The 23,909-nt window shown below is 37.6% G+C and overlaps 1 protein-coding gene across 1 annotated transcript; it reads right to left on the minus strand.

Annotated features, from left to right (window-relative positions):
- Positions 1 to 2,353: 2,353 nt before the first annotated feature.
- On the minus strand, positions 2,354 to 12,183 carry LOC123623024 (histone-lysine N-methyltransferase SETMAR). Its single transcript, XM_045529668.1, is given in 4 exon segments — positions 2,354 to 3,276; positions 3,278 to 3,891; positions 11,978 to 11,996; positions 11,998 to 12,183. Coding segments are annotated over 4 exon segments (1,128 nt in total). The 5' UTR covers positions 12,132 to 12,183; the 3' UTR covers positions 2,354 to 2,915.
- Between the last annotated feature and the right edge of the window lie 11,726 nt (positions 12,184 to 23,909).

Raw genomic sequence — 23,909 nt, forward strand, 5'->3', positions numbered from 1 at the left:
TGTGGTCATCCTCCTCCTCCTTCTCCTCTTCTTTTTCTTGTCATAGCCTTATGGAGATAAAATTCACATAACATGAAATTTACCCCATTAAAATGCTTCTTAGTACAGTCACAAGTTGTGCAACCATGATCACTAATTCTGGAATATTTCATCACCTCCAAAAGAAACCATGTACCCATTAGCAATTAGCAGTTGCTCCCTATACTCCCTCCCACACCCAGCCCCTAGCAACCACTAAGCTACTTGATGTCTTTATGGATTTGCCCATTCTGGACATTTCATATAAATAAAATTACATGGTATGTGAACTTTTGTGTTTGTCTTCTTTCACTTAACATGTTTTCAAGGGTCATCCATGTCATGGTATATTTTGGTATTTCATTCCATTTTTTGGCTGAATAATACTTAAGAGGATATGGATAACAGATTTTATTTATACATCAGCTGATGGACATTTGGGATGTGTGTCCACTTTTTTTTCTATTGTGAATAGAACATTTGTGCACAATTATTTTGTGGACATATTTTCACTTCTCTTGGGTCTATACGTAGCAGTAGAGTTAATGGGACATGTGGTAATTCTATGTTGTGCACAATTATTTTGTGGACATATTTTCACTTCTCTTGGGTCTATACCTAGCAGTAGAGTTAATGGGACATGTGGTAATTCTATGTATGTTTTGAGAAACTGCCAAACTGATTTTCAAAGCTGTGCAATTTTGCAAGTCAGCCAGCAACATATGAGTGTTCCAATTTCTCCACATCCTTATTAACACTTGTAATTGTCATTTTGATTTTAACTATCCTAGTGGGTGGGAAGCAGTATCTGACTATGGTTTTGGTTTGTATTTCTCTAACAACTAATGTTGTTAGGTGTGGGTTTTCATAGATATCCTTTCTCAGCTTGAGGAATTTCCTGTCTACCTCTAGTTTGTTCAATGTCTTTACCATGAGAGGGTATTGGATTTTGCCAAATGCTTTTTCTGTGTCTACTGACACATGTAAAGACACATGTCATATTTTAAAATTCTAATCTTATAATTATAAAAATTTTATATTATCATTGGATAATAGTCAAGCAGAAGTATATTTTTAAATGTTTTCTCTCAAGTGCCAACAATTCTTAAGAATATGGCAATAAAGCAAACAAATACAGTTAATGTGGTACTTAGAAAAAGCTTGGAATAAAGACTCTTTGACTCTTACCTTAGGAATCTGATTTCTAAGACCATGTGCTATTTAAGAATAAACTAGTGGCTGATGACAAAACATTCCAATGGTCCATATTTAGTCAGTTCTGTCTCTGGCAGAGGCACCAAATTGGAGGGTGCTGCTTGTGTTTGTGTCTCTGAATGGAAGCTTGTCCTCTGGGACATCTGATATTCTGCAAAGAAAGGCAAAAAGAAGTAGGAAAAAGGGATCTGCAAAATCAAACACTAAGCCAATCATTTTCCTTCTGACCATTTCCTATTGTTTCTGAAGTACCTCAGTTATTAGAAGAGCTTGTGAGGAGGAGAAAGGCCATTTTTTAGTGAGAGATATAAGCTTCCTTACAAAAAGCAGGAGTGCTTCAGAGAAATCAAAGTAACAGATGAAAGTTGGCAGGGAGAAATGATGACTTTGAAGAAAAATGTTTGACATCACGCGTTTGTAGTTTGGGGCACTTTATGTGCATTCTAGTGTCTTTCGTTCACAGGGAACTATTCCTGATAATGTTATATGAACATGTAAGCCCTAATATATGTTACAAAAACGTTATTGAGATATAATTCATATACCACACATTTCGCTCATTTAAAGTGTACAATTAACACATATACTACACAGAGTGTTATATAAAATATGGATCCCTATAACTCTGCAGGCTTCCCAGTGGTAGGGTTTAAATGTATTAGAGAAGAAAATTAAATTATTTATTGAATAATACTATAGTGGCTCAAATAATTATTTTAGCTTTCAAAATGTCTCATACACCTGCATAGCAACTATAGTTTTGCAAAATCTTTGCTTTAAGGAAGGTAGAGATGTTTGCTGCTGCTGAAGATTAAATGGGATTATAAAACTATCTCCTTCTGTGGTGTTCACAGGGTTATTTTTGTTATTAGTACATGAAGAAGTGAGGCTATTTGAAGTTTTGAAGCATAACTTCACAAGCTTTGGAATATAGCCAAGTATATAATGAAAAATTTACAATGTGTTTCCTTTTCTGACTTTTGGCTGTAACACAGAAGTCATTTCCATGGTTATATTTTTCATTATTGGTGGTAATTATTAGGGTTTTAGCAGGTGATAATTAGTCATGCCATTTTCCTTGATCTGTGCTTAGACACAAATAAGAAATAGGATGCAGGAGTCAGACAGAAATTAAAATACCAGCTTTATTACTAATGAAATTGGTTGGAAAGCATGGCTTAGGGAGGTAGACGCAAGGGTTTTCTTGGATCACTATAATTAGGTTCAGTTTGAATGCTAGAAAACTCACAATAACAGTGGCTTAAACAAGGGAAAGACTTTCTCATTGAAAAGTTCAGATGTGTCAGATCAGAACCAGCAGAATGTTCTATAGTACCAGACACCTAAACTCCTTTCTATCTTGTTGATTTGTTATGCAAGGCTTCCTTTCTTAAGAGTCATGGGGGTCTGGGATGGCTATTCCAGCTCTAGTCACAAGGTACATTCCAGCCAACAGGAAGAAAGAGGAAGAGAACGGCGGAACTCTCCATTTAAGGACACATCATTTTTGCTTATATTCCATTAGCTGGAACAAAGTCACTCAGCCATATCTAACTAGAGAAGTGAGTATTCTGGGTAGCAAAGTACCCAGGTAAAATCGAGAATTTTATTACAGAAGGAGAGAAAGAATATTGATGGACAACTTGTAGTCTCTGCCACATTCCTGACTTAAACTTATGCAGCTAGACAGAGGCAAAGCCAGACAACCACCAGCATTCCTTATAAGGAGGGGCAAGCTGCTTGCCACAGAGCAGACTGACCTCAAGGGTAAGTTGCTTGGAAGAGGGGAATTCGTAAGGCACTGAGCCACACAGGCTTGGTTCTCTCATTTGCACCCACTGGCCTCTCTTAGTGGTTGGACAGTTTCCCTCCTAGTTGATGTTTGGCTTTTCTAAGGGGCCGTACAGCGAACTGTCATAAGGTAGGAAAGCAGTACACGATTTGGCACCACAGTAACAAGGTTTTCTTAGTTTTCCGTTACCCAGCCTTTCTTTGTCTTCACTGTCCATTAGATTAAGAAATCTTCCTGAATAGTCGTAAGAGTTCCTCTTCTGGCAAAATGTCTTTGGCTGCAAAGAGTGCCAACGTAGGTAGCATTGAGTCAATTCAGACAGGAATCATCAATAGGTTTGGCTCACAAGAATGATTAAGGAATCTTCCAGTATTTCCTAAATAGGTAGGGTCAACAAATGTTTCCATTATCTGCCCATTATAAAGATGTTCCCTGATGGCTATTATGTAATTTGAGTCATATAATGTTTGTAAGTGAATTCTTCTCTGTACTTCAGAGAATCCTAAAACCTCGCCAGCATATTCGCAGACAAATCTTCCTTTTGGTATAAATTCCAAGGTACGAAGTCCCCAACCTTTTTTATCTGTCTTGAACACTTGGAGGTGGAACTGCAGACCCCTCTGGACCACTCTGTTTCTGCAGTGGTCACCACACTGGCATAGGAAATTGCATTCAAAAACAGGCTTGGCATACTTTGCTTCTGATCCTGTATCTCTGAGGCATGAATTATCATCATAATTTTCCTCATAGTGGAGACAGGAGCAAGTGCCAGGGAGGCAGGCAGTTTTGACACAAATGCATCCAGGAAAGGTTATTTGAGTGGGACTGATGTCTGCTCCAGGTCCACCTACATGATCAGGTGTGTACTGTAAAAAATATAAATACTGTCAGTGTGGCATTCCATATATATTTCAAGCAGCTTTCAGCTGGGACACTCCAATATATATAAAAACAGGACAAAACTGACAAAACACAGTATACTGTAATAAATATTGCCTGAAAAGATATCTCTCCAATTAAAAAAAATAAGGTTAATTTTTCTTTTTTTTTCTTTTCCCCAATAATTTTTTCACAAAAGATTAATTTTTAGATTTAAAATTTTGTGGTTTTTATTTTAGGTATAAGGATAGCACTAGGAAAATATATTTTTTCTCATCAAAAATTGAAAGTTTTGTAGCTTAGTTTGTTTTCCTCTTAGCTTTGGATATCAGGAAAATCAGTGCTGAATTTCATGTTTGAATGCAGGTAGGCATTTTATTCTTAGCTTTGATCTCTTTTACCTTTATCTGATAATACATATGCATATATATGTATTTTTATTGTGAGTTGCTTCAGATCTTTTTTGGGAATAAGAAAATTATAAATGACAAATAAATCAACTGCAGATGGAATTCCAAAAAATGGTTATTTGTCAAATAGATATTAGTAGGTATTTAAATTTATTGTAGATGTATCATATACATGTAAAGAAATCCTGTTCTTATTAAATGAAAAAGGGATAATATGAAAACATTTCTCAGTTTTTGAAATGTACCTCTATTTTCAAAACATTACATTTATAGAATGTTATGGAAAAAGACGACAGACCTAAATCTAAAATCTCTATATGGTTAATCTCTATGTGAAGCCTAATCTGTAGTTATATCCTTATTGGCATCATGAAGTATATTTTCAAACCCTGAAGATTAAAATATCTTTCAGGAGCCCAGCAGATTTCTTTAGGTACAGAACAATTCTTGCTTATATGGAACCTAATCCATTTATTTATAGCTGCCTTGTTCCAAAAAGGACTTAATGAGACTTACAAAAGGTAAGATAAATGAACAATAGGTAAGAAGAGTGAAGGGGGACATAGGAGCAAACTAGTCCGGTGAGCTTAGAGTGTGCAGCAGAAGTAGACTGGACATTCGGTTCCTCCCGAGAGCAGCCACTTCAGAGAGGCATATAGGGGGATGTGTGGCTTGCACTGTCTGTAGGGAGCAATCTCACTGTTCAGAAAAAGCATTGACTTCTTTCAGTATCGAGACCAAAGAGAAATTTCACTAATGTGTCCGTGTAAACAATTTTTTTTTCCAGGAAGCAGCTTCATGACCTGTTTTTGATTCTGGCCCTCAGCAAAGGCCACTGGCATGCGTCACAGCACAGTTGGGTAAGGGCAGTTTCGAAGGCACCAGTTGAATGGCATTTCACTGGGGATAGACAGAGGAAAGTTCGCACAGCATGTCCTTCAGTCAATCCTCCATTAACATTATGTCTCCAGGCCAAGCTTTAGAAAGGTATTGAACAGCATGTAGTCGTACTCCCTGTGGGGGCCTTGGGTGGAGCTATGTAGTTAAGTGCAAAACCCTATACTTTAAAATACACTGAGCTGGGGAGAAGGATTGACATCCTCTTGTGGAAGATGAGGAGGATGATGGGTGGGAGTATCCGTGGGGGAAGGCCAACATACTCCTTAAAGAGTCATTTGGGGATAGAGAGCAGAAATACCTTCTGTTTGTGTTGTTTCTCACAGCTTTAACTTAGCAGGGGTGTTCTAAAGGGATAAAGGATGACTTAGAAAAAGATGCCCTATCAGTCAAAGTCAATGATTGCTGTCTTATACAGAATCTGCTTCCAGCGTTTTAAAGATTCAATGTTGAAATGTAAATGGTTACTGAGATATTTTAAGAAGTACTTATAAAATGAAAATTTTACTATCTCTCTGTTAAACTTTTCATGAAGAATTCTTTTAAATTGATTTGGTCTTAAAAGTGCACATATTTTTAATATACTATATGAAGCACTAAAGTGATTTTTTTTTTTTTTGACACACAGATCCAGACCTTTAAAATCAAGTCTGACTTACTGCAGTTTCTAACTAGGGGTGCATATTATTCCTTGTTGAAGAATAGTTTTATTTGCTTATTTTTACTTATAAATTAAAAAGATGCTGGAGAATCTAGTGATATATTTTTAAAAATTCTGCAATTAAACTTTCTGCACAATTTAAGATCATTTAGGGTCTAAGATTACAAAGAATAGCTAATTCCAAATGAGCTGCAGATACTTTCCAAAGGATAATCAAGGTTTCTGGGCATACTTCCTGTTTAAAGAGAAAAAAATTTTTCCCCGATGAATTATAATCATTGACTCTGATACCAATAATCATTCCATTTTACTTTGTGTCTCCATTTTCTCTTCCATAAATAGTAAAATACCATTCCAGAAAGATATTTTACCTGTCTTAAAAAAAAATTACTATACTCAAGAATAATCTTTTGAAAAGGTTATCGGTCTTTAAACTCTGGTCTAATTTATGATGTACTTATCCATCTTTTCAGGTATTTAACTACATATCGAAAAGCTATTTATTCTTTTCAGAAATGATCTAAGGTCATTCCCCTGACATTCTGTTCAGATGTTTATATCTGAACTTTGAATATAGCCATGCACCACATAATGACTTTTTGGTCAACAACAGAATGCATACAATGGTGGGCCCGTAGATTATAATACCGTATTTTTACTGTACCTTTTCTAAGTTTAGATACATAACTATAAACTGTTATGTTACAATTGCCTATAGTAACATGCTGACACACCTAGGAGCAATAAGCCACACCATACAGCCTAGGTGTGTAGTTGGTTACACCATCTAGGTTTGTGTAAGTATACTCTATAATGTTCACATAATGATAAAATCACCTAATGGGACGTTTTTTTGTATTGCATCCCTACTGTAAAGTGACATATGACTGTATCTAATAGCTAATGGAGAGTGCGTTACAAATTGAGAGTCCGGTGACCTGAGCATAAATTTAAATGCTCCCAATTAATTATTTTTATTTTTTTCTTTTTCTTTTTTTTTGAGACAGTCTCACTGTGTTGCCTGGGCTTGAGTACCGTGGTGTCAGCCTAGCTCACAGCAACTTCAAACCCCTGGGCTCAAGCAATCCTCCTGCCTCAGCCTCCTGAGTAGCTGGGACTACAGGCAAGCACCACCATGCCTGGCTAATTTTTCCTATTTTTAGTAGAGATGGGGTCTTGCTCTTGCTCAGGCTGGTCTTGAACTCCTGATCTCAAGCAATACTCCCTCCTCAGCCTCCCAGAATTCGAGGATTACAGGCATGAGCCACCAGGCCCAGCCTTAAATGCTCCTAATTTATAACCCTTTTTCCATAGTCTATACCCAAAGTCCTGGACCAAGCTGATCCAAAAATGGTTGCTACCCTCACACTTGCTTGTATCTACCCTAAGCCCAGAGAGATCAAAGCATGGGGGATGCAGACATCCCATTATAGACATAGACATACCTTCCCAGCATCTCTTTCTTTCTTCTAATAATAGCACCCCGACTCTTTCCAGGGGAACCCTCTGCACTTTTGTCTCAGTGGTTTGGATTGGGGTCCCAGTTGGGCAGGGACCTAGACCTGGCTAAACAGAATATCATTTACTCTTTTCAACAGTGTTTGGTTCATGGATGGGCATGTGACCTAAGCCAGACCCATGAACTATAATTCTGGGACTTCTTCTGAAACAATTAGGGAAGAGACATTATCTTTCCACTAGAGTTGCTAAACCATAGTGTTCGCCCAGCATTACCAAGTTCTACTGCACGGATAAGGCCTCCTGAGTGTGTAGCCAACCACAGGAAAGGGAAACAGGGGAACAGGGGTGAGAAGGTGGAGGGTGGTGAGAAGAAATATCTGATACTTTTAGATTTCTTGGATCCAGACATGCCTAGTTGCCACTTTCAGACTTTTCTGATGTGAGGCAATTCCTTCCCTCTTTTCTCAGACCAGTTTGTTTTGTGTTGTTTCCTGAAAACAAATGAGTCCTGACTGTACACCTCAGGTAGAAGCTGAGAATGATTCCAGGAAATGGTTGGACAATTTAGTCAAAGATGTAAATGTCCAACTGGGAGGCGAGACTGGAGCAAAGTGTGCAGGTGGCCAGACAGGAATATTCTGACTGTGGCCTGAACTCTGGCCAAGCAGAGGAGAGCTTCTTAGTGCAGAACATGGAATGCCCACAAGGAGACACATACATAGCCAGGCTCTTATTAGCACTGTGACTTTGAGCAAGTAAACTGCTAAGCTTTGGGTTAGTATAAGACAAGGATAATACCCATTTCTGAGGTGGTTATCATGAAATGTAAATGAAACAACACTGTTATTCAGTGCCAGGCATTTTATGTTTTTAAAATATTAGCTTCTTTTAATTCTTCTAGATATTACTTTAAAAATTAAATTTTTTTTTTTTTTTGTACAAACAGGGTCTCACTGTGTTGCCCAGACTGGTCTCGAAATCCTGTCCTCAAGCTACCCTTCTGCCTCAGCCTCCCAAAGTGCTGGGATTATAGGTGTGAGCCACCAGCCTGGCTAGATATTACTTTTAGATGTCATATTTAAAACATTATATATTTCTGGTAAATTACTTAACATCTCTACATGTTTACTTATCTGTCTTATCTCATAGATTGCTATGAAGGAACAAAGGAAAAACCCCACTTAAAAAGCTTACTCTAGTGGCTAGCACATAAGTGTTTAATAAGAATTATGTAGAAGTACATAGTAGGCTGGTGAAGAAAACAGGTTCTGGAGTTAAACTTCCCAGGTTCAAATATATTCAAACCAAAATCGTGTCTAGGAAATCACATGATTAGATTCCTATCCTCCATTACTAATCCATCTCAGGTAGAGATAAGCTAACAGCTGATCCAGTCCAAACTTCTTTCATTCATTATCAAATATTACCTTATTGCCTATTATATGCATGTGCTGGGATTTAGAAACCAGTCAGAAAAATATAAAGGACACAAAGAATGGGATTTTTATTGTTTCTTGCCTTGTCACAACATAAGCTTTACTTTTTCTTGGTATGTATCAAAGCATAGAATTGGTCATGCAAGAGTGGGGAACAAATGCAAAATGATCAGTACAAAATACTGTACTAGAAAATAGATCCTTGATGCACTGGGTGAAGATTTGAAGTTTTTTAGCAGAAAACTTGAGAAAATTTTTTTATAAACTATGGTTATCCAAAAAGCGAAAACGGAAACAGGAGACAGCATGGTGAAGAGCAAATATACTTCCTTGGCTACTATTGTCTGCAATAATTTCTCTCTTCTCTGAACTAGGCCTGCACTTATTGTTAATGGCATGAACTTTGGAATCCAAATGGCATAGAGTGTAGGCTGTCTAGCTGTGTTAAATGTGTAGGTCTTGTCTTTCTAACAAACATGTCTCAAGGAAAGGCATGGTCATGAGGTTTGGGGTGTGGTGTGGTGACGTGGGTGATGTTCCTAACCATAGTCTAGGCACAGAACAGGTGCTCAGGAAGTATTTTTTGATTGCTTGATTGCAGCTCTTGATAAGCTTCAATTGGAAATTTGACTTGTCTGAGTCACATTTTGTATCGAAGTCCCAGAAACTGGGAGAATGTATAGTATTCTAGGCTCAAAACCTGGGCCATTATTCTGAATTTTAAAGAAGTGTTGTGAAGATCTTCATTCCTTTTTTGGTTGTGCTGAAACCCCAGCTACAAGAATCTTTGCACTTGGCCTCCAGCCTCGTAAGTTTGTCCAAGCAGCTATTTGAATACTGTGTGCCAGATAATTCTCATCAAGGCCCAGTTGAAATCTTAAAAATAATGTTTGAAGCTGGTTTCAGAAACCCGAAAATGTTTAGATCTAACTCTCAGCTCAAGAAAATTAGTTTATTTTCTACTTGACTTTCAATACTGATGATATTATGATATGCTTGTTTTTAAGATGAACATTTGAATGTTCTTTTTGCCTTTTCACACAGTAGCCAAAAGCAAACCACATACGGTTATTTTTATAATATCTTTAGTTTTTCATGCCTTAATTCCGATATGTGCATATGTCTGTGAAGGCGGGGTTTGGAGGAAGCAATCTGTTTTGACCTTTTGTAAGACTGGTTTTATGATCCATGAACATATGGAAGAAAACTAGTTGAAGGCAGTTTTAGGCTTGTCATTTAAATATTTCAAGCATGTTTTATCTTCTTGCTAAGAAAGACTATAAGCTCCTTTAGGAAGGAATCCTGTCTACTTTCTTTAATTCTATCCAGAGCTGTGGATATACACAGGTAGCTAGAACACTGGGGGATTGAGTTTTAATCTCCTGATTTTCATTTATGCCCATCGTAGGTCTAAGGATCAATTATAACGATTCATTTTGCCACCTCTCTCCCTGCTTTTTAAATAGATAAGTATTTGTTTTAATGTACGTTTTGGAAATACAAGCACACCAAACTACATGATTTTGTGAACACTCATGATTAAGATGATTTTAAATGTGATACATATATAACTTGATTTGTTTTAAATAAGTTTATTTAATATTTAAAATGAAGTGAGTTAATATACAGAAATACATTAGGCACACAGTTTTACACATTGTTCTTGTATATGGCAAAGAAAAATATGACTCAAGATTGGAAATAGGTTTACAGAATTCACACACAATTGTTTTGTGTAATAGCACCGACACTTAGTTAAAATTAATCATAAGATGACTCAGTTGTAAACACTTTGAGGGTAGAGTGTGTTTTTCTATTCACTGTATTCTCTGCAACCCAACTCACTACCTTACATACATTTAGTTCTCAATAAATATTTGTTGAATTTAATTAACGGACTGCAACAGTAGTATTTTGTGTTCACGTTAGATACCTGTAGGTAAGAAAAAAACAAGGTAGCAACCAAGTGTTTTCTGTATTTTCACGTAAGCTCAGGGGCTCAAGCTCAATATAGTTTTTCTATATCCTCATGTGTGTCTTCACCATTTTATTGTCTAGGCTGAGCCCAACACAGCACTCAACTATTTGTTCAATAAAGAAAAGATGTATCAGTATTTTTGACTGGGAATTCAGCAATGCTTGGTTTTGAATAAATTTTGAGGGACCAGTGTTTAAAATTGGGCCAGCCAACCATATTATTAACCATAAACTGCCAAAGGTAGTTGAAGGCATAAAAACTATTTTTGACATTAATATCCCACTCTATTCTTTGAAAACTGCTATAAATCTATTACGTTATTTGATTCTCACAACTGTAGGAAGAAGAATGGGCAGATAGTGTTCAATATTGATAATAGATGTGAAAAGGGCTATATATTTTTATATTATTATTCTCATTTTTCAGATGAAGAAGCTGAAATGGCTAAGCCCTGAACTTAGCTCTCCAACCTGTAACTCCAGTGCTCTTTCCACTTCAAAATTCTTCTTTTTTTTTTTTTTTTTTTCCGTTTTTTGGTCATTCCTTATTCCTTAGGCAACTTTAAAGCTAAAGTCAGAAGGATGAGAAAGAGAAGAAAGGGCTTTGAGAAGCAGTAGTGAACATTTATTGAGTTCTTATAGTGAATCAGAAATTGTATTTCACTTATAATTCTCAAAGCAATCTGGAAGATGGCACTATTATTTCTATTATTTAAACTGTACACAGGAGGACTCTAAAGCTTTAGCCAAAGCTAATTTATATTTGCCCAAGAGCTATAGCATGAGGGAGACCTCAGCTAAGTCTGACTCTAGGGGCTAAGTTCTTAACCATGACATTAGGCTGCTGCTCCATTAAAAGGCCCCACGGCTTATTTTACAAATAAGACACCTGAGGCCAGAAAGCTAGGAGATTTGCTCCGTATCCCTCACTGAATTGTGAGGACATAACTTGGACAAAACGCCAGGTTTTCAGGGCCCTTTCTAAGGGATATCGAAGCCTCTGGTTTTGCACCTTAGGGATCTGCCAGTCTACAGACAGAAGAGGGTAATAACCCTGCTAAGGTCATAGGGCGGGTTAATAGAAAAAGACTGAAATCTGCCCGCTAAGACCTATGCCCGCCCTCCAATAGCTGTGCAACAGCGTTAAGAAAAAAGGCCGAGAGGCCGGGAGGTCCCCGCAGTACCAGTCAGACCCGGAAGTACGACCACGTGGGGGAGCCGCGCCCCCTACCTGGAAGGGCCCGGGCCGGCCCCGGGGGCCACGCGCTCACAGGCAGGTTTCCTAGGCCGCGCGCGACATCCAGCTGCTCTGGCGGAACCTCCGGCTCCTCTTCAAACGCTGCCATCCGGAAAGGCCGCCTCTTCTCCACCGCTGCCACGACCATGTACGCGCCTCACGCCGCACCTACTGCCCGCACAGGCTCCAGCTCGCAAGGGCTGCTGGGACTCGTGGGTCTCGCGGCCCCACGGCCTCCTGGGAGTTGTAGTCGTCGCCTCCTCGCGGGCGGCCAGTGAGGGCGCGTCTCGTCTGTCGCTCCGCGTTCCTTGACTTTTTCGGTCTGGCTCCCAGGTTGATTTGAGCCAGAAGCACAACAGATAATTACAAAACCGTGGAAGGTACGGACAAAGCTTCGGTAACACGAAATAAAAGGCTTTAGTTTTCCCTGGGAGCATCAGGGAGAGGGCGTTGGAGGCGAGGCCACTTGCGCAGGTTTTTTGAGGACTTGGTGGCCGTTGGCGGGCGTGGAGGGCAGGGTCGCGTTCCAAGCCGAGGGGGAAACGCACACCTGGGTTTCCAGAGAGCTGGAACCTGCGTGGAAGTTGGAGGACACCTTATGGGGCACCGTGAGGAATTTGTGTTGGGGACGCCCACGTTCCTGGTTGTTCTGTTTCCCCACCTCATCCTCCCTCCTCCACCCCAGAAAAACTCTCCTCCCTGCCAGAGGATTCTGGTAGCCTCAAAATTGCTGAATCCAGTGGAATATTTTAAATCTTACCAAAGCCCTCTGACATGATTGCCCTACTTCTCCTTGAACCCCTGTCGCCTCTATTCCTGTGGCCTCAAATATTAATGTAAAGGATTCGGCCGTCAGCCTCTAACCCTGCGCGGAAGTTTCTCCTTGAATCCAGTTATGCACATCCAGCTAAGTATTGGGCGTTTTGCGTTCTGGCCTGTAGGCTCCGCAAGCTCAAAACACCCGGAATTGACTTCTGCAAATCTTGCTTTTCCTTCTTTACAATCAACGGGGAGAATAATTTGTTCAGGATCTGTAGAGCCACCAAAGCAACAAACCAATTTCGCTGTATTCCTTCTCCTTATGCTCTCATGCTAAGGACCTCGTGGCCAAGTCTTATTGATTCCACCTTCATGATGCTTTTATTTTCATTCCTTCTTACGTATTCCCAGACTCTCATTTCTTGCTTGGATTATTGAAGTCATTTTCTTCAAGTCTGTCATTCTCCATACCCCCAAATCACCCTTGCTATCTCTGCTATAATGATCTTTTGAAGATTTATTATGCTTTGCTCCTTAAAGCCCTGCTTGCTTAATTATCTCTCAGTTAAAGTCTACCTTCTATATTCTGCCTTATAAGGCCCCTGAAGATCCAGACCACACTTATTTCTTTGGTCTCTGTTGCTGCTATTCTCTGTTTTGAACCCTTTGTTGTATTGGTATTTTTTAAACAAGCCATGCTACTTGGACCTGTGTGCATTTGTTCACACTGTGTACTGTCTGTCTATGCAGCTCGTGTCCCTTCTCTATATCTTTCCTGACCTCGTGAGGGTGGGGAACCTACGGCTTCAAGGCTACACGTGGCCCTCCAGATCCCCAAATGCGGCCCGTCGACGGAATCCAAACTTCACAGAAGAAATCCCTTTATTCAAAGGATTTGTTCTATAAAATTTGGATTCAGTCAAAAGGCAGCAGGTTCCCCACATGGGGAAAGAGCCAGAAGGCTACGTGGCCCCAAAGCTGCAGGTTCTCCAACCCTCATAAAAATTATACATTTATGGGGGGGCAGGGAGAGAGAGAAGGAGAAATATTTTGTTTTAAATGATTTTGGTACATTTATTTGCTAGTCTATTGATATAGGTGGGGTGGAGTGGAGAGAGGGAGGGAGGGAGAGGTACTGTACTGATTAGAGTTTCATGTCAAGCTTACTTTGAGTGCCAGTTTTGGTATCTTTAAAGTGGGCCAGAAACTAAAAGATAATGAAGCCGTCTGAGATCATGATTTTCCCCCCCCCAATCTTTTATACTTTTCTCACCTACACCCACTTCAATGGCAAAACACTTTTTAGTGACTTGCTTTTTTAAAAATCTTTTCAGAATGTTCTACTTAATTTCCCTAGAGGGGAAAAACTCTTTGTATTCATAGTTCATCATCTTTTCCTCAGATAATTATAATAACAGTTATACCTGGTGTTAAGAGGTTTGGGAACAGATACTAAGATCAGGCTTATAAGTGCGGGTGTCCATGAGCAAGTAATAAAGTCACATTTTTTTAATGAAGTACACATCTGGTATAAAAATTCTTTTTTTGAGAGCAGGTTTAGAGGAGAAGATAGGGAATTCATTCTATATAGAAAAAAGCAAAGTGTAACGGTTAAGGGCACAGGATCTGGAATCAGGCATGCCTAAGTTCGTATTCCTACTTTGACAGTTTCTGACCATGTGCAAAAATAGCTAACATTTATTGAGTTATTATTATGTGCCAGACACTGTTTAAGCACTTTACATGTACCAATTCATTTAATTCCCATAATAAGGTACTCAAAACACCCACCACAGGGTCATTTTAGATTCAGCTAAACATTCAAACTCACAGGGCTATCATTGGCCACACTTGGTATTTAGTTTCACTCAAGGTTATAGGACAGGAGCCATAGCCTGTCCTATAGTCTCCCTGACCAGCAGAGAGGCTTCAGGTATTCCCCTTGTGTGGAAATAGTGTTTGTAGCTATCCACACCTCAGGTCACAGGGCTGTTGGGAGTTTTCTTGTTTGTCCTCCCAGAGGGTGGCTCAAATGCAAGAAGAGATCCTCATTAATAGGATGTGGGGGCATCCTGAATTAGAAGTCTTACTCCATAGGAGCCACAGACTTTAAGGTAATCATGTAGTAAATATTTTATCAGATATCCTTGTTCATCTGCTCTTCCTTAAAAGAGGAGATAGGGCCAGGCACAGTAGCTCATGCTTGTAAGCCTAGCACTCTGGGAGGCCGAGGTGGGAGGATTGCTTGAGCTCAGGAGTTTGAGAGCAACCTGAGCAAGAGCCAGGCCCATCTCTAATAAAATTAGAAAAATTAACTAGGCAGCATGGTGGCACGGGCATGTAGTCCCAGCTACTTGGAAGGCTGAGGCAGGAGGATCGCTTTAGCTCAGGAGTTTGAGGTTGCAATGAGGTATGATGACACCAGTGCATTCTACCCAGGGTGACAGAGTGAGACTCTCTGTCTCTGTCTCTGTTTCTCTCTCTCTCTCAAAAAAGGGAGTTAGTAACTTATGTAATACAATTAGCTGATTGCATAATTAAGAAACATAGGAAGGTTTAGGTAAAGTGCTATGGAACTTCAAAAGTAGGAAAGATTACTTCCAGCTGGGGAGATCAGGGAATGCTCCATGAAGAGGCCATTTGCCATAGGCCTTGAAGGATGGGTGACATTTGGGCATTCTAGCCAGAAGGAACAGCAGGAGCAAAGGAATAAAGAGAAAGATGTGTATAGGAGAGAGTAATTTCAGATTGGCTGGAGATAAAGTTCCTCTCATTTTTCACAAATTACGAACAATAAGGGAATTTTGCAGATATTCAAAGGACATGCTGTTCTTTCATTTTAAGAACATCTTTTGAACACTGATTGCATGTATGGTGCTGTTTACCAATTTGGGGAATGTACACATGAAGAAGACATGGTGCCCTGGGAAAGTTTATAATCTAACAACTGTATACTTACAGAAAGTAATAATAACTGTAAGAACATTATGAAGAAAGAATTATGGAAGCCATGAGGAGAACTATATTCCTGTATTTGTAGACTATTGTGCCATTTTTATTTTTTGACTGTTTCTTGGTAATAGTGTCTGCCCTTTGGAAAACTGTTTTGAAGGGTCCGTTTTATTTTATTTTTTCTGAAGCTGCCAGTGATGGTGCTTCCAGAATAAGATATTTAGCTCTTGTTGTCCCTTCAGTTTAATTTGTTTTTATCTTACTGGCAAAGGATCCAAAAATATTTTATAGAATGTGAGGTTAAAATAATGAGAGGATATTTGCAGGCTGATATAACCAGTCTACAGAATGCCAAGCAGTCAGTTTTTCATCTTTTCCAGGTCTAGAAACCTATCTTATTTTCTCTGGACACCTGTTCTTTATTGACCAGGAAACTTGATCTTCAAAATTTGTTGTGAAAACCATTATAGATGGTGGAAAAAAAGGTATTTTTGCACATTAATGAATTGCTCAAATAGATTGTTATAAATAGGCCCTGGACCTGAATATTACATTGATTATTCAGATTTCTTTTGGCTTTTTCACTGGCAGATGAGAAACTAATGAGATCAGAAATTTTAAAAAATAAAAGAAAAAGAAAACAATACAATATGGTAAAACTCTGACATTCTGTAAGTTCAGTTATCTGGCTAAATTATGGGATATGAGTGTATGACCTTTCCATTTTTTGACAAAAATGGCCTTCAATTGGGCAGTTTTCATGCTTTTTTTTTTGCCAGAGTTTTTTTGAAGTTCTGTATGGCTTTGAATTCAGAAGCCATTCGTTCATCAAAGTCCCGCTGGCATTATCTCAGCCTAATCTTCTGGGATGTACTTTATATCCAGTGATGAAAGGTTTAAAGTCAGTAGAAGTTATATATTTGTTAGCATAATGACATCATGAATAGAATTGTTTGGAATATCCTAGCCTTCCAGTAAGAAGAACTGTCACTATTAGATATTAAGTAGGAGTGGTATAGGCACTGGATCCTCTTATGAAAAAAGATTGTGTGTAAATGAAATAATTTCAAAACATGATAGTTGATACTTTTGGGAATTTCTGTTCAGCTCAGTGACTATTTCCCTTGTAAGAACATGCCAGCACCCACCTGGCCCATTCCTGTGGGTGGGCTCACTGGCAGTCATGTTTATATTACACAGTTAACCCCTAAACCTTGGCCCAAGCTTTTGGCTTCCTGGTGTACACCTGATTCAATCTCGGCCAACTCGATTCTCTTGATGAGGAGTTGAGATCAAATAACAGCTAAAACTGTATTTATGTATTTTGGGAGCTGAGCGGTAGCTTTATTTGGTAGATGGGTGGAGAAGCAGAGGAAAGTCAGCCTACCAAAAGACAAAGCAGAGTGACAAGAAGAGATGAACTCTTAGTTACTGACAGCTGTCTATTTCTGGTTCCAGTCTCCTTTTTTTTGATTCACCCGACATAACTGTAACCTTACAATAAATTCTTCCTTTAGGGTTAGGTGAAGTCAGAGTAGCTTCTGTTATTTTAAAGAATTTTGACCAGTGAAAGTAGTGTACACATTATTATTACCATTATTATTATTAGAAAGTATGGGCTGGATAATTAGCTACTATGCTCTGTACAGAAGTTAGTTGATATTTATGAATTTTTGCTCATTTCAAAAATTGGATAAGCTATGTTTATTTTACCACTTTACTGTTCTGATGTGTCTTCAGTAAAGAATGCCTCCCTGAAATTTACATCAAACAGTAGTAAAAAAAATGAAATTTCTATCTAATGGAAGGAATAATAATACCACAATAATAAAAACTACTTATATAGCATATAATTTGTGCCCAGTATTGTTGAAAAATAGCAAAATGGAAGGTAAAAAATCTTTTTCGTGGCTGAAATTTTATGTCAAAGTGTATGGCATATGGGTCATTTTACAATAAGAAAAAATATGGCAATTGATTAAAATAACTTGAGAGTTATACCTTACAAAATTATAATCCTGTGTTATTTATGCCTTCCAAAAAATAGAAGTTTGTGTTTTTATAGTTACACTGCTAGTAGTGTACACTGTTTTCAGTAGAATTAAAAACTCTTGTATCTTTTCCTGTGTTTTTATCATTGCATTATGGTTTATACAATCACAGAATTTTTAAAAATTTTTTTTATTTCAGGAAATTATGGGGGTACAAACATTTTGGTTACATGTTATGACTTTGCCACATCCCAACCATGATTTGAGATGTGCCCTTCCCCCCCTACAATGCTCACTGCGTCCACTAGTTGTGAGTTTACCCACCCGCAACCACCCTACCCCCAAAGAATGTTACTACTGTGTGAGCACCTTAGTGTTAAAGTATTTAGTACTGACTGATCACAGAATATTTTTAGCATAAGTACTTTAGCTATAAAGTAATATCCAGAATTGATGATTATAGACTATCTCATAATGTTATGCAATCAAATGTGGACTGTTTGATAATAGGTAAAGAGATAAAAGAATCATGTATTTCCTTAACCTGAAATGTCACCAGCAAAGAATTAATTTCACTCATGAGAAACAGGAAGAAATTTATTATCACATGTATTCAAATACTGTTACCAAGACTCTGAGAACAGATTTGCTCTGTTTGCGCTGTGACCATGAAAAGCACAGCCTGGAGTTATGTTCACACATTTTCATTTCCATTTTATGTTATAGGTAGTAAACTTTGCATACTACCTAGAAAGATATCATCTATAATCAAAACTTTTTTTTTATACTAGATCTTTCTTCTCATTTCTAATAAGGCACATGGCCAGCCCCTTCTATTTGTAGTTTTGAAAGCAAAGATATGTGCGTATCTTTTAAAGTTTAGTGCCACAAATGTCCTATTACAGAGAAATTTGTCCAAAACATCTAAGCCCCAGGTCTACAGCTTACAGGATAATTTCACGGAATACCCCCAGGTATCATCAGGGAGTGGAATCCTTCTTAGGGATCATATTAATTTTCAGCTTATAATTCAACATTCCTGCAACTTTCTAGGCTCGTAGCAATGTTTTCATTCTGGGAGCTTCCTAGCTCCAGTTCTGGCATTTGGAAGGAGAAAGAAAATGAAAACAAAGAAACAAAAACCCAAATGCAAAGAATTTTACTCAGGTGCCCAAGACTAATTTGGTTAAAGTACTCTGAAAAATATGTTGATGATTTATACTTATTTTTAGATATTTCAACCAGGAAAACTTGGTGTGAAAAGAATTCTATAGAGGAAAAAGCCCTTTTCTTTTTCATCATTTTTGTTTGTGTTAATATGTTAAAGTCAATGTCGTTGCTATAAATAAGTGGATCTTTATGTATGAATTGAGGAGTACCATGGAGATTCTTTTTGCTCTTTCACATTTATAGTCCTAAAAGAGCATATTCAATATCTGACTACAATACCCAAAATCCCCATCACTGGAACTTCTCTGATTGTGGTCGGCATTGCTGTCTCCATGTAATGTTCTTTTAGAACTGCAGTATTCCTGGGAATGAAAGAAATGATAAACCAAGATATGTTTTATCTTACTGCTTTCCTTCCTGACAAGGAGATACTTGGGGCAGCCTGAGAACTTGGAGGAATTGGTAAGGAGGAGGAAAAGGATGCCTGACTTATCCAATTAACATTCATTAAACACTTACTTCATTCTTCAGTGTTGTCCAGAATGTGATAAAAATGTTCTGTATCTTTGCTAACACAGTAGCCACCAGCAACATGTGACTACCAAATACTTGAAATATGGCTAGTGTGACTAACTACTGAATTAAAAATTTTATTTTTAATTAATTTAAATTTGATTTAAGTAGCCACATATACCTAGTTACAACTGTATTGGTCAGCACATTTCTAGACACTGTACTAAATACTATATGTATTTGTAATTTAATCTTCACAATTCCATGAAATAGGCAGATCTGAGAATTGAAGTTCAGATAAATTAAGGTTTTTTTTTTTTTTTTTTTTTAAACGTATTCTATATATTTGAGTGGTAGAGGAGGATTTGGGCCCAGGTCTGAAACTCTGCTTCTGTGAAGATAAAGTTTCTCATTGTTTGTGTTGCTAAGCCTTAGTCGTATTCCGAGACTGCCTTTCTTCTGGCTGCTGTGGAGGAAGTAAAGGATTAGAAATTATGAAATAAAAAAAAAATGCAGTTATTCATCTTATTTGAATGGATAGTAATTTATGTAATGAAGGGCATTCTGTAACTGGAGAGATGATTTTCCTAAGGGCTGTACCCTCAGGCTTAGAAAATACAACAGATTAATTAGTCTGCTTCAAAGAAAACATTGATCTCATTGTTGAATATCCCAGTCTTGAAGCCTGACTACTGAGAACAGTCTATTAGGCTGCTGAGGTTTCTGCCTTGTGACATTCAACTGTTATTACTATAATTTTATTAATTGTGAGTTTCCTGAATAAGGGGGCTGAGTAATAGAAATCTATTGCATATGTGATTATGTCTCTCTCAGTAGTAATAAAAATGCTGAGAAAATCACCAATTTATGAATAGCCATAGAAGTGATTCCTAGTTCTATTCTCTTTCTCTTTTTGGCCTTTTTGTAAGTAAATGAAGGCAACAAACTGCTCTACGCCTGTGCCATTTGGGAGAGGCAAAATAGGTGGCTCTGTGAACTCCAGCGTTTTTTAGCTTCAGAATGGAAGACCAGGAGGTTATTTTGTATTGGAAATTGAACTTTCTTTGCAATAGTAGGAGGGAGGGATTTTTCAGTGTCATTCTAATCCTAATTCTTCCACTTCCAGTTATAATTATACTATTGGTTAATCAATGATTGGTCATATCATGCAGATCTGAATTCCCTTCTTCTCTAATCCTGACTCTAGCTTTAATACCTCAGTTGGAAAGTCTCACTTTTCATTTAGCTGTTCCTTTTTAATTTGCAGTATTTTTTTAAGTCAATTATTTTCAAACATATTTGCTTTAGTGAAGTTTCAGCTCTGGAAGATTGAATTTCATGTTTTGGAATTCACTCATGAGTTCAGCTTAGAAGAACATTGAATATAATTTGCTTTTTACAGAGCCTAGAAATTAGTGGGTTGATGACACAGGAAACCACTTCTTACTGTAGATGAAATATGTGCATCTTTTAGCAAATTAGGTAAAGTTTTCCCCCAAAGAGGGTTTTTATTTTTAGTTGGTAAATTAAATAAGAAGTTCAGATTGTGCTTTCTAGACTCTAGATGTTGTAGGTATTTGTTGTTGCTGGGGCTTTTGTCTTAATGAAATCTGGCAGTACCTGCTCAGATGAGACAGCTGGTTTTACCTTTTCTCTGGCACTGAGTCCAGCCATCTGCTCTAGGTTTGTTTGGCTTACAAACACAAAGGGAAAGTATAAAGTATAGTCAACTTGGTGGTGACAGCTGGTGGGAAAAAGAATCATGTTTGACAGTGTCCTTTGGAACAGACCAGGAGGTGAATCACATACAGTATATTGTCTCATCTTATAGATGCCTGTAGGTTAGTTGGAATTTTAATTTCTGACTCACGCACTTTATTTCCACTTCTTGGATAAAGCCCTTCCTGTCATGTGCTGCATCATCTATATATTCTTAGATAAAGGCACTGTGCAGACCAGCATTGCAGTAGATATTCCACTAGACAAAATGCCTTGCATTTAACCAATGTCTTGTAGACGTGCTATGTGTATTTTTAAATTAGAAATGATCATGGACAGTATTTGTGTATTCTAGGGCAAATGGTCATTTTAAAGGAAAGCCAATATTTAAAACTTTTTTCCTTATTTAGCTATTCCTTTGTAATTTTAATTTGCAATTTTTTAAAGTCAAATATTTTCAAATATATTTGCTTTAGTAAAGATTCAGATAAGTAAGGAAATAATAAGTAAAGAAAATTTTATTTCTGTTGAGTAGATTTACATTTGAACAATTGGAGTTTATTCCAAACCATCTGGAATAAATCATATTCCAAGCCTGTTTTTGCAACTAATTAGTTGTTTCAATTTTTGGTTTTGTTTTTTAGCAAGGAAATGAAGCTACTGGCAGATCATTAAACATAGTTAGCTATTGGAAGCAACAGTGTCTCTAAAGAAACACCATGTTAGGATTGGGGTGAGGTAGGTGAAGAGAGGTGAGAGGGACCAAAGGAGATTAGCCCACAGAGGAAAGTGTGCTAAAGACCTTTGGTAGAAGGTTATTTAAGATAGAAGTCATTCTAATCCAGATCAGAGAAGCAGGGAGAAAGTATACATTTGCAAATGTGGCCTACATCAGTCTTAAATGGCAAGGACATTTCTTGCTTCCCATTTTGGAAAATGTCAGGAATTCATGGCAATTCAATTTTCAGTTTTGCACTTGGAAACTTAATTTTGTCCTTCCCCAAAGGTCTGTATAAAGAACCCATTTTTTGCCAACGGCCAAACAGGAGCATGGGATCAATGAAAGAAGTGGTAAAAAGCTACTTCATTTCCTTCCCTTGGAGAAATAGAAAATGCTTATTCACTAAGCATAAAACCAAATTATCTATTATTTACCACAAACCTTTTCTGGAACAAAGTGAGGCATAAATTATTTATTTTGCATTATGAAATAAAGTGGTAAAAGGAGGAAGGAGAGAGAAAGTCACTTTAGAGTGAATCAGAATGGGAGGGAAATGCAGGAGACAAGCAAAGAGATAGAGACAGGGGAGAGGGGGGAGAGAGAGAAGAGAGATTGATTTAGAGCAGAGAGAGAGAGAGAGAGGTTGATTTAGAGCAAGAATAAGACAGGAGGACAGAACAAAGGAAAACATCTGGATTATTTATAAGTAAAGAGTTTATGTTCCCTGTGATAGTTTGGCCTATTGTTAATCTGGGACTACTATCAGTGTTAACATATCTTAAAATTTCCCATTGAAATTCTTGATTTTATTTGTCATTTAAAAATTAAATATTCATTGAGGATTTATTACTTGCAAGGCAATGTGATAGGATTATGGGAAATAATTATCATAATATTTGGTGAGCACATGCTGTGTGCCAGCCATTAGACAAAGTCTTTTATGTGGGTTATTTTTTACTTGCAACAGTCCCTGTGAGGTAGGCACAATCATCACCTCTCCCCACCACATACTACATGTAGAGACAATGAGAGGGGCGATGTTAAAGCTGATAAACAAATTCTTAAAAGTGTTCTGATTTTCATTGTTTTCTGATCTCCATTGTGTAAATGAACCTACCATGGCTAATTTCAAGCTACCAATACTTTAACAACTGACTTTCAAGTTTTCTGAATATTAAATTATTGGTGAGAGCAGGTTTGGCTGGCTTCAGCACACCTCTGAAGATGATTGCCCACATGTCCTCAAAATACTTACCGTCTGGTAGGGGAGCTAAGACTAGATGTTATGAAGTACAAAATAAGAGGAACCAGATAAGGTGGCATAGAAATTTAGAGCAGAAATAATTTTATTTAGCTGTTCCTTTATAATTTTCATTTAAAGTTAGAGAAAGCTCTATGATGGGGACATTAAAACTGTGTTTTGAGGAATGGGTACGATTTGAAGATGTGGAATTGGGGGAACAGCTGGACGGGGTGGGAAAAGTGTGAGCAGCCAATGTTCAATGTCTTCTTTTAGTCTTAAAATATGCTTTGACTCTGAAGCAGCAATGCCCTGTTGGTCCACAAGGTGGTGGGATAGCCCTATCCTTTTTTGCATTTAACTACAAATAGTAAAATACCCATTTTACATACACTAGACAAGAGTTTTTTTTTCTCTGTTGAAAATGAGGAAACAGTTAAAAAATAATTATAGCAATTGTGATGAGGAATTTCAGAGAAATTCTTTCTTTTGTTATGATACTCATACAATCTAAGAGAAATTTATGTTCAAGGTATAACTTGAATAGGTATGAAATTCTAAATGAATGAGTGAATAAGCTTGAAAAAGATATAAAATACTGTCTAGAAATACTAAACTTGGGAGCATGTTTTATTTCTCTGAGAGTTAAGAATCAGGTATGTCTTTAGGTTTCATTGTGATTAAAAAACCAAACCCAACATAATTTAAATTCATTCACCAAATTTGAATGATTACAGTGTGCCAGTCATCATGCCATTTGTGAGTTGCCTGTTATGCTTTATACCTGGATCTCATTATACCTACATCTACCAATAGTTGCAAAAATGCAACTTAACCAATTATGGTACATGTTTTAAAACA

This window comes from Lemur catta, chromosome 18 (genome assembly GCF_020740605.2).
Source record: "Lemur catta isolate mLemCat1 chromosome 18, mLemCat1.pri, whole genome shotgun sequence".
Classification (NCBI taxonomy): domain Eukaryota; kingdom Metazoa; phylum Chordata; class Mammalia; order Primates; family Lemuridae; genus Lemur; species Lemur catta.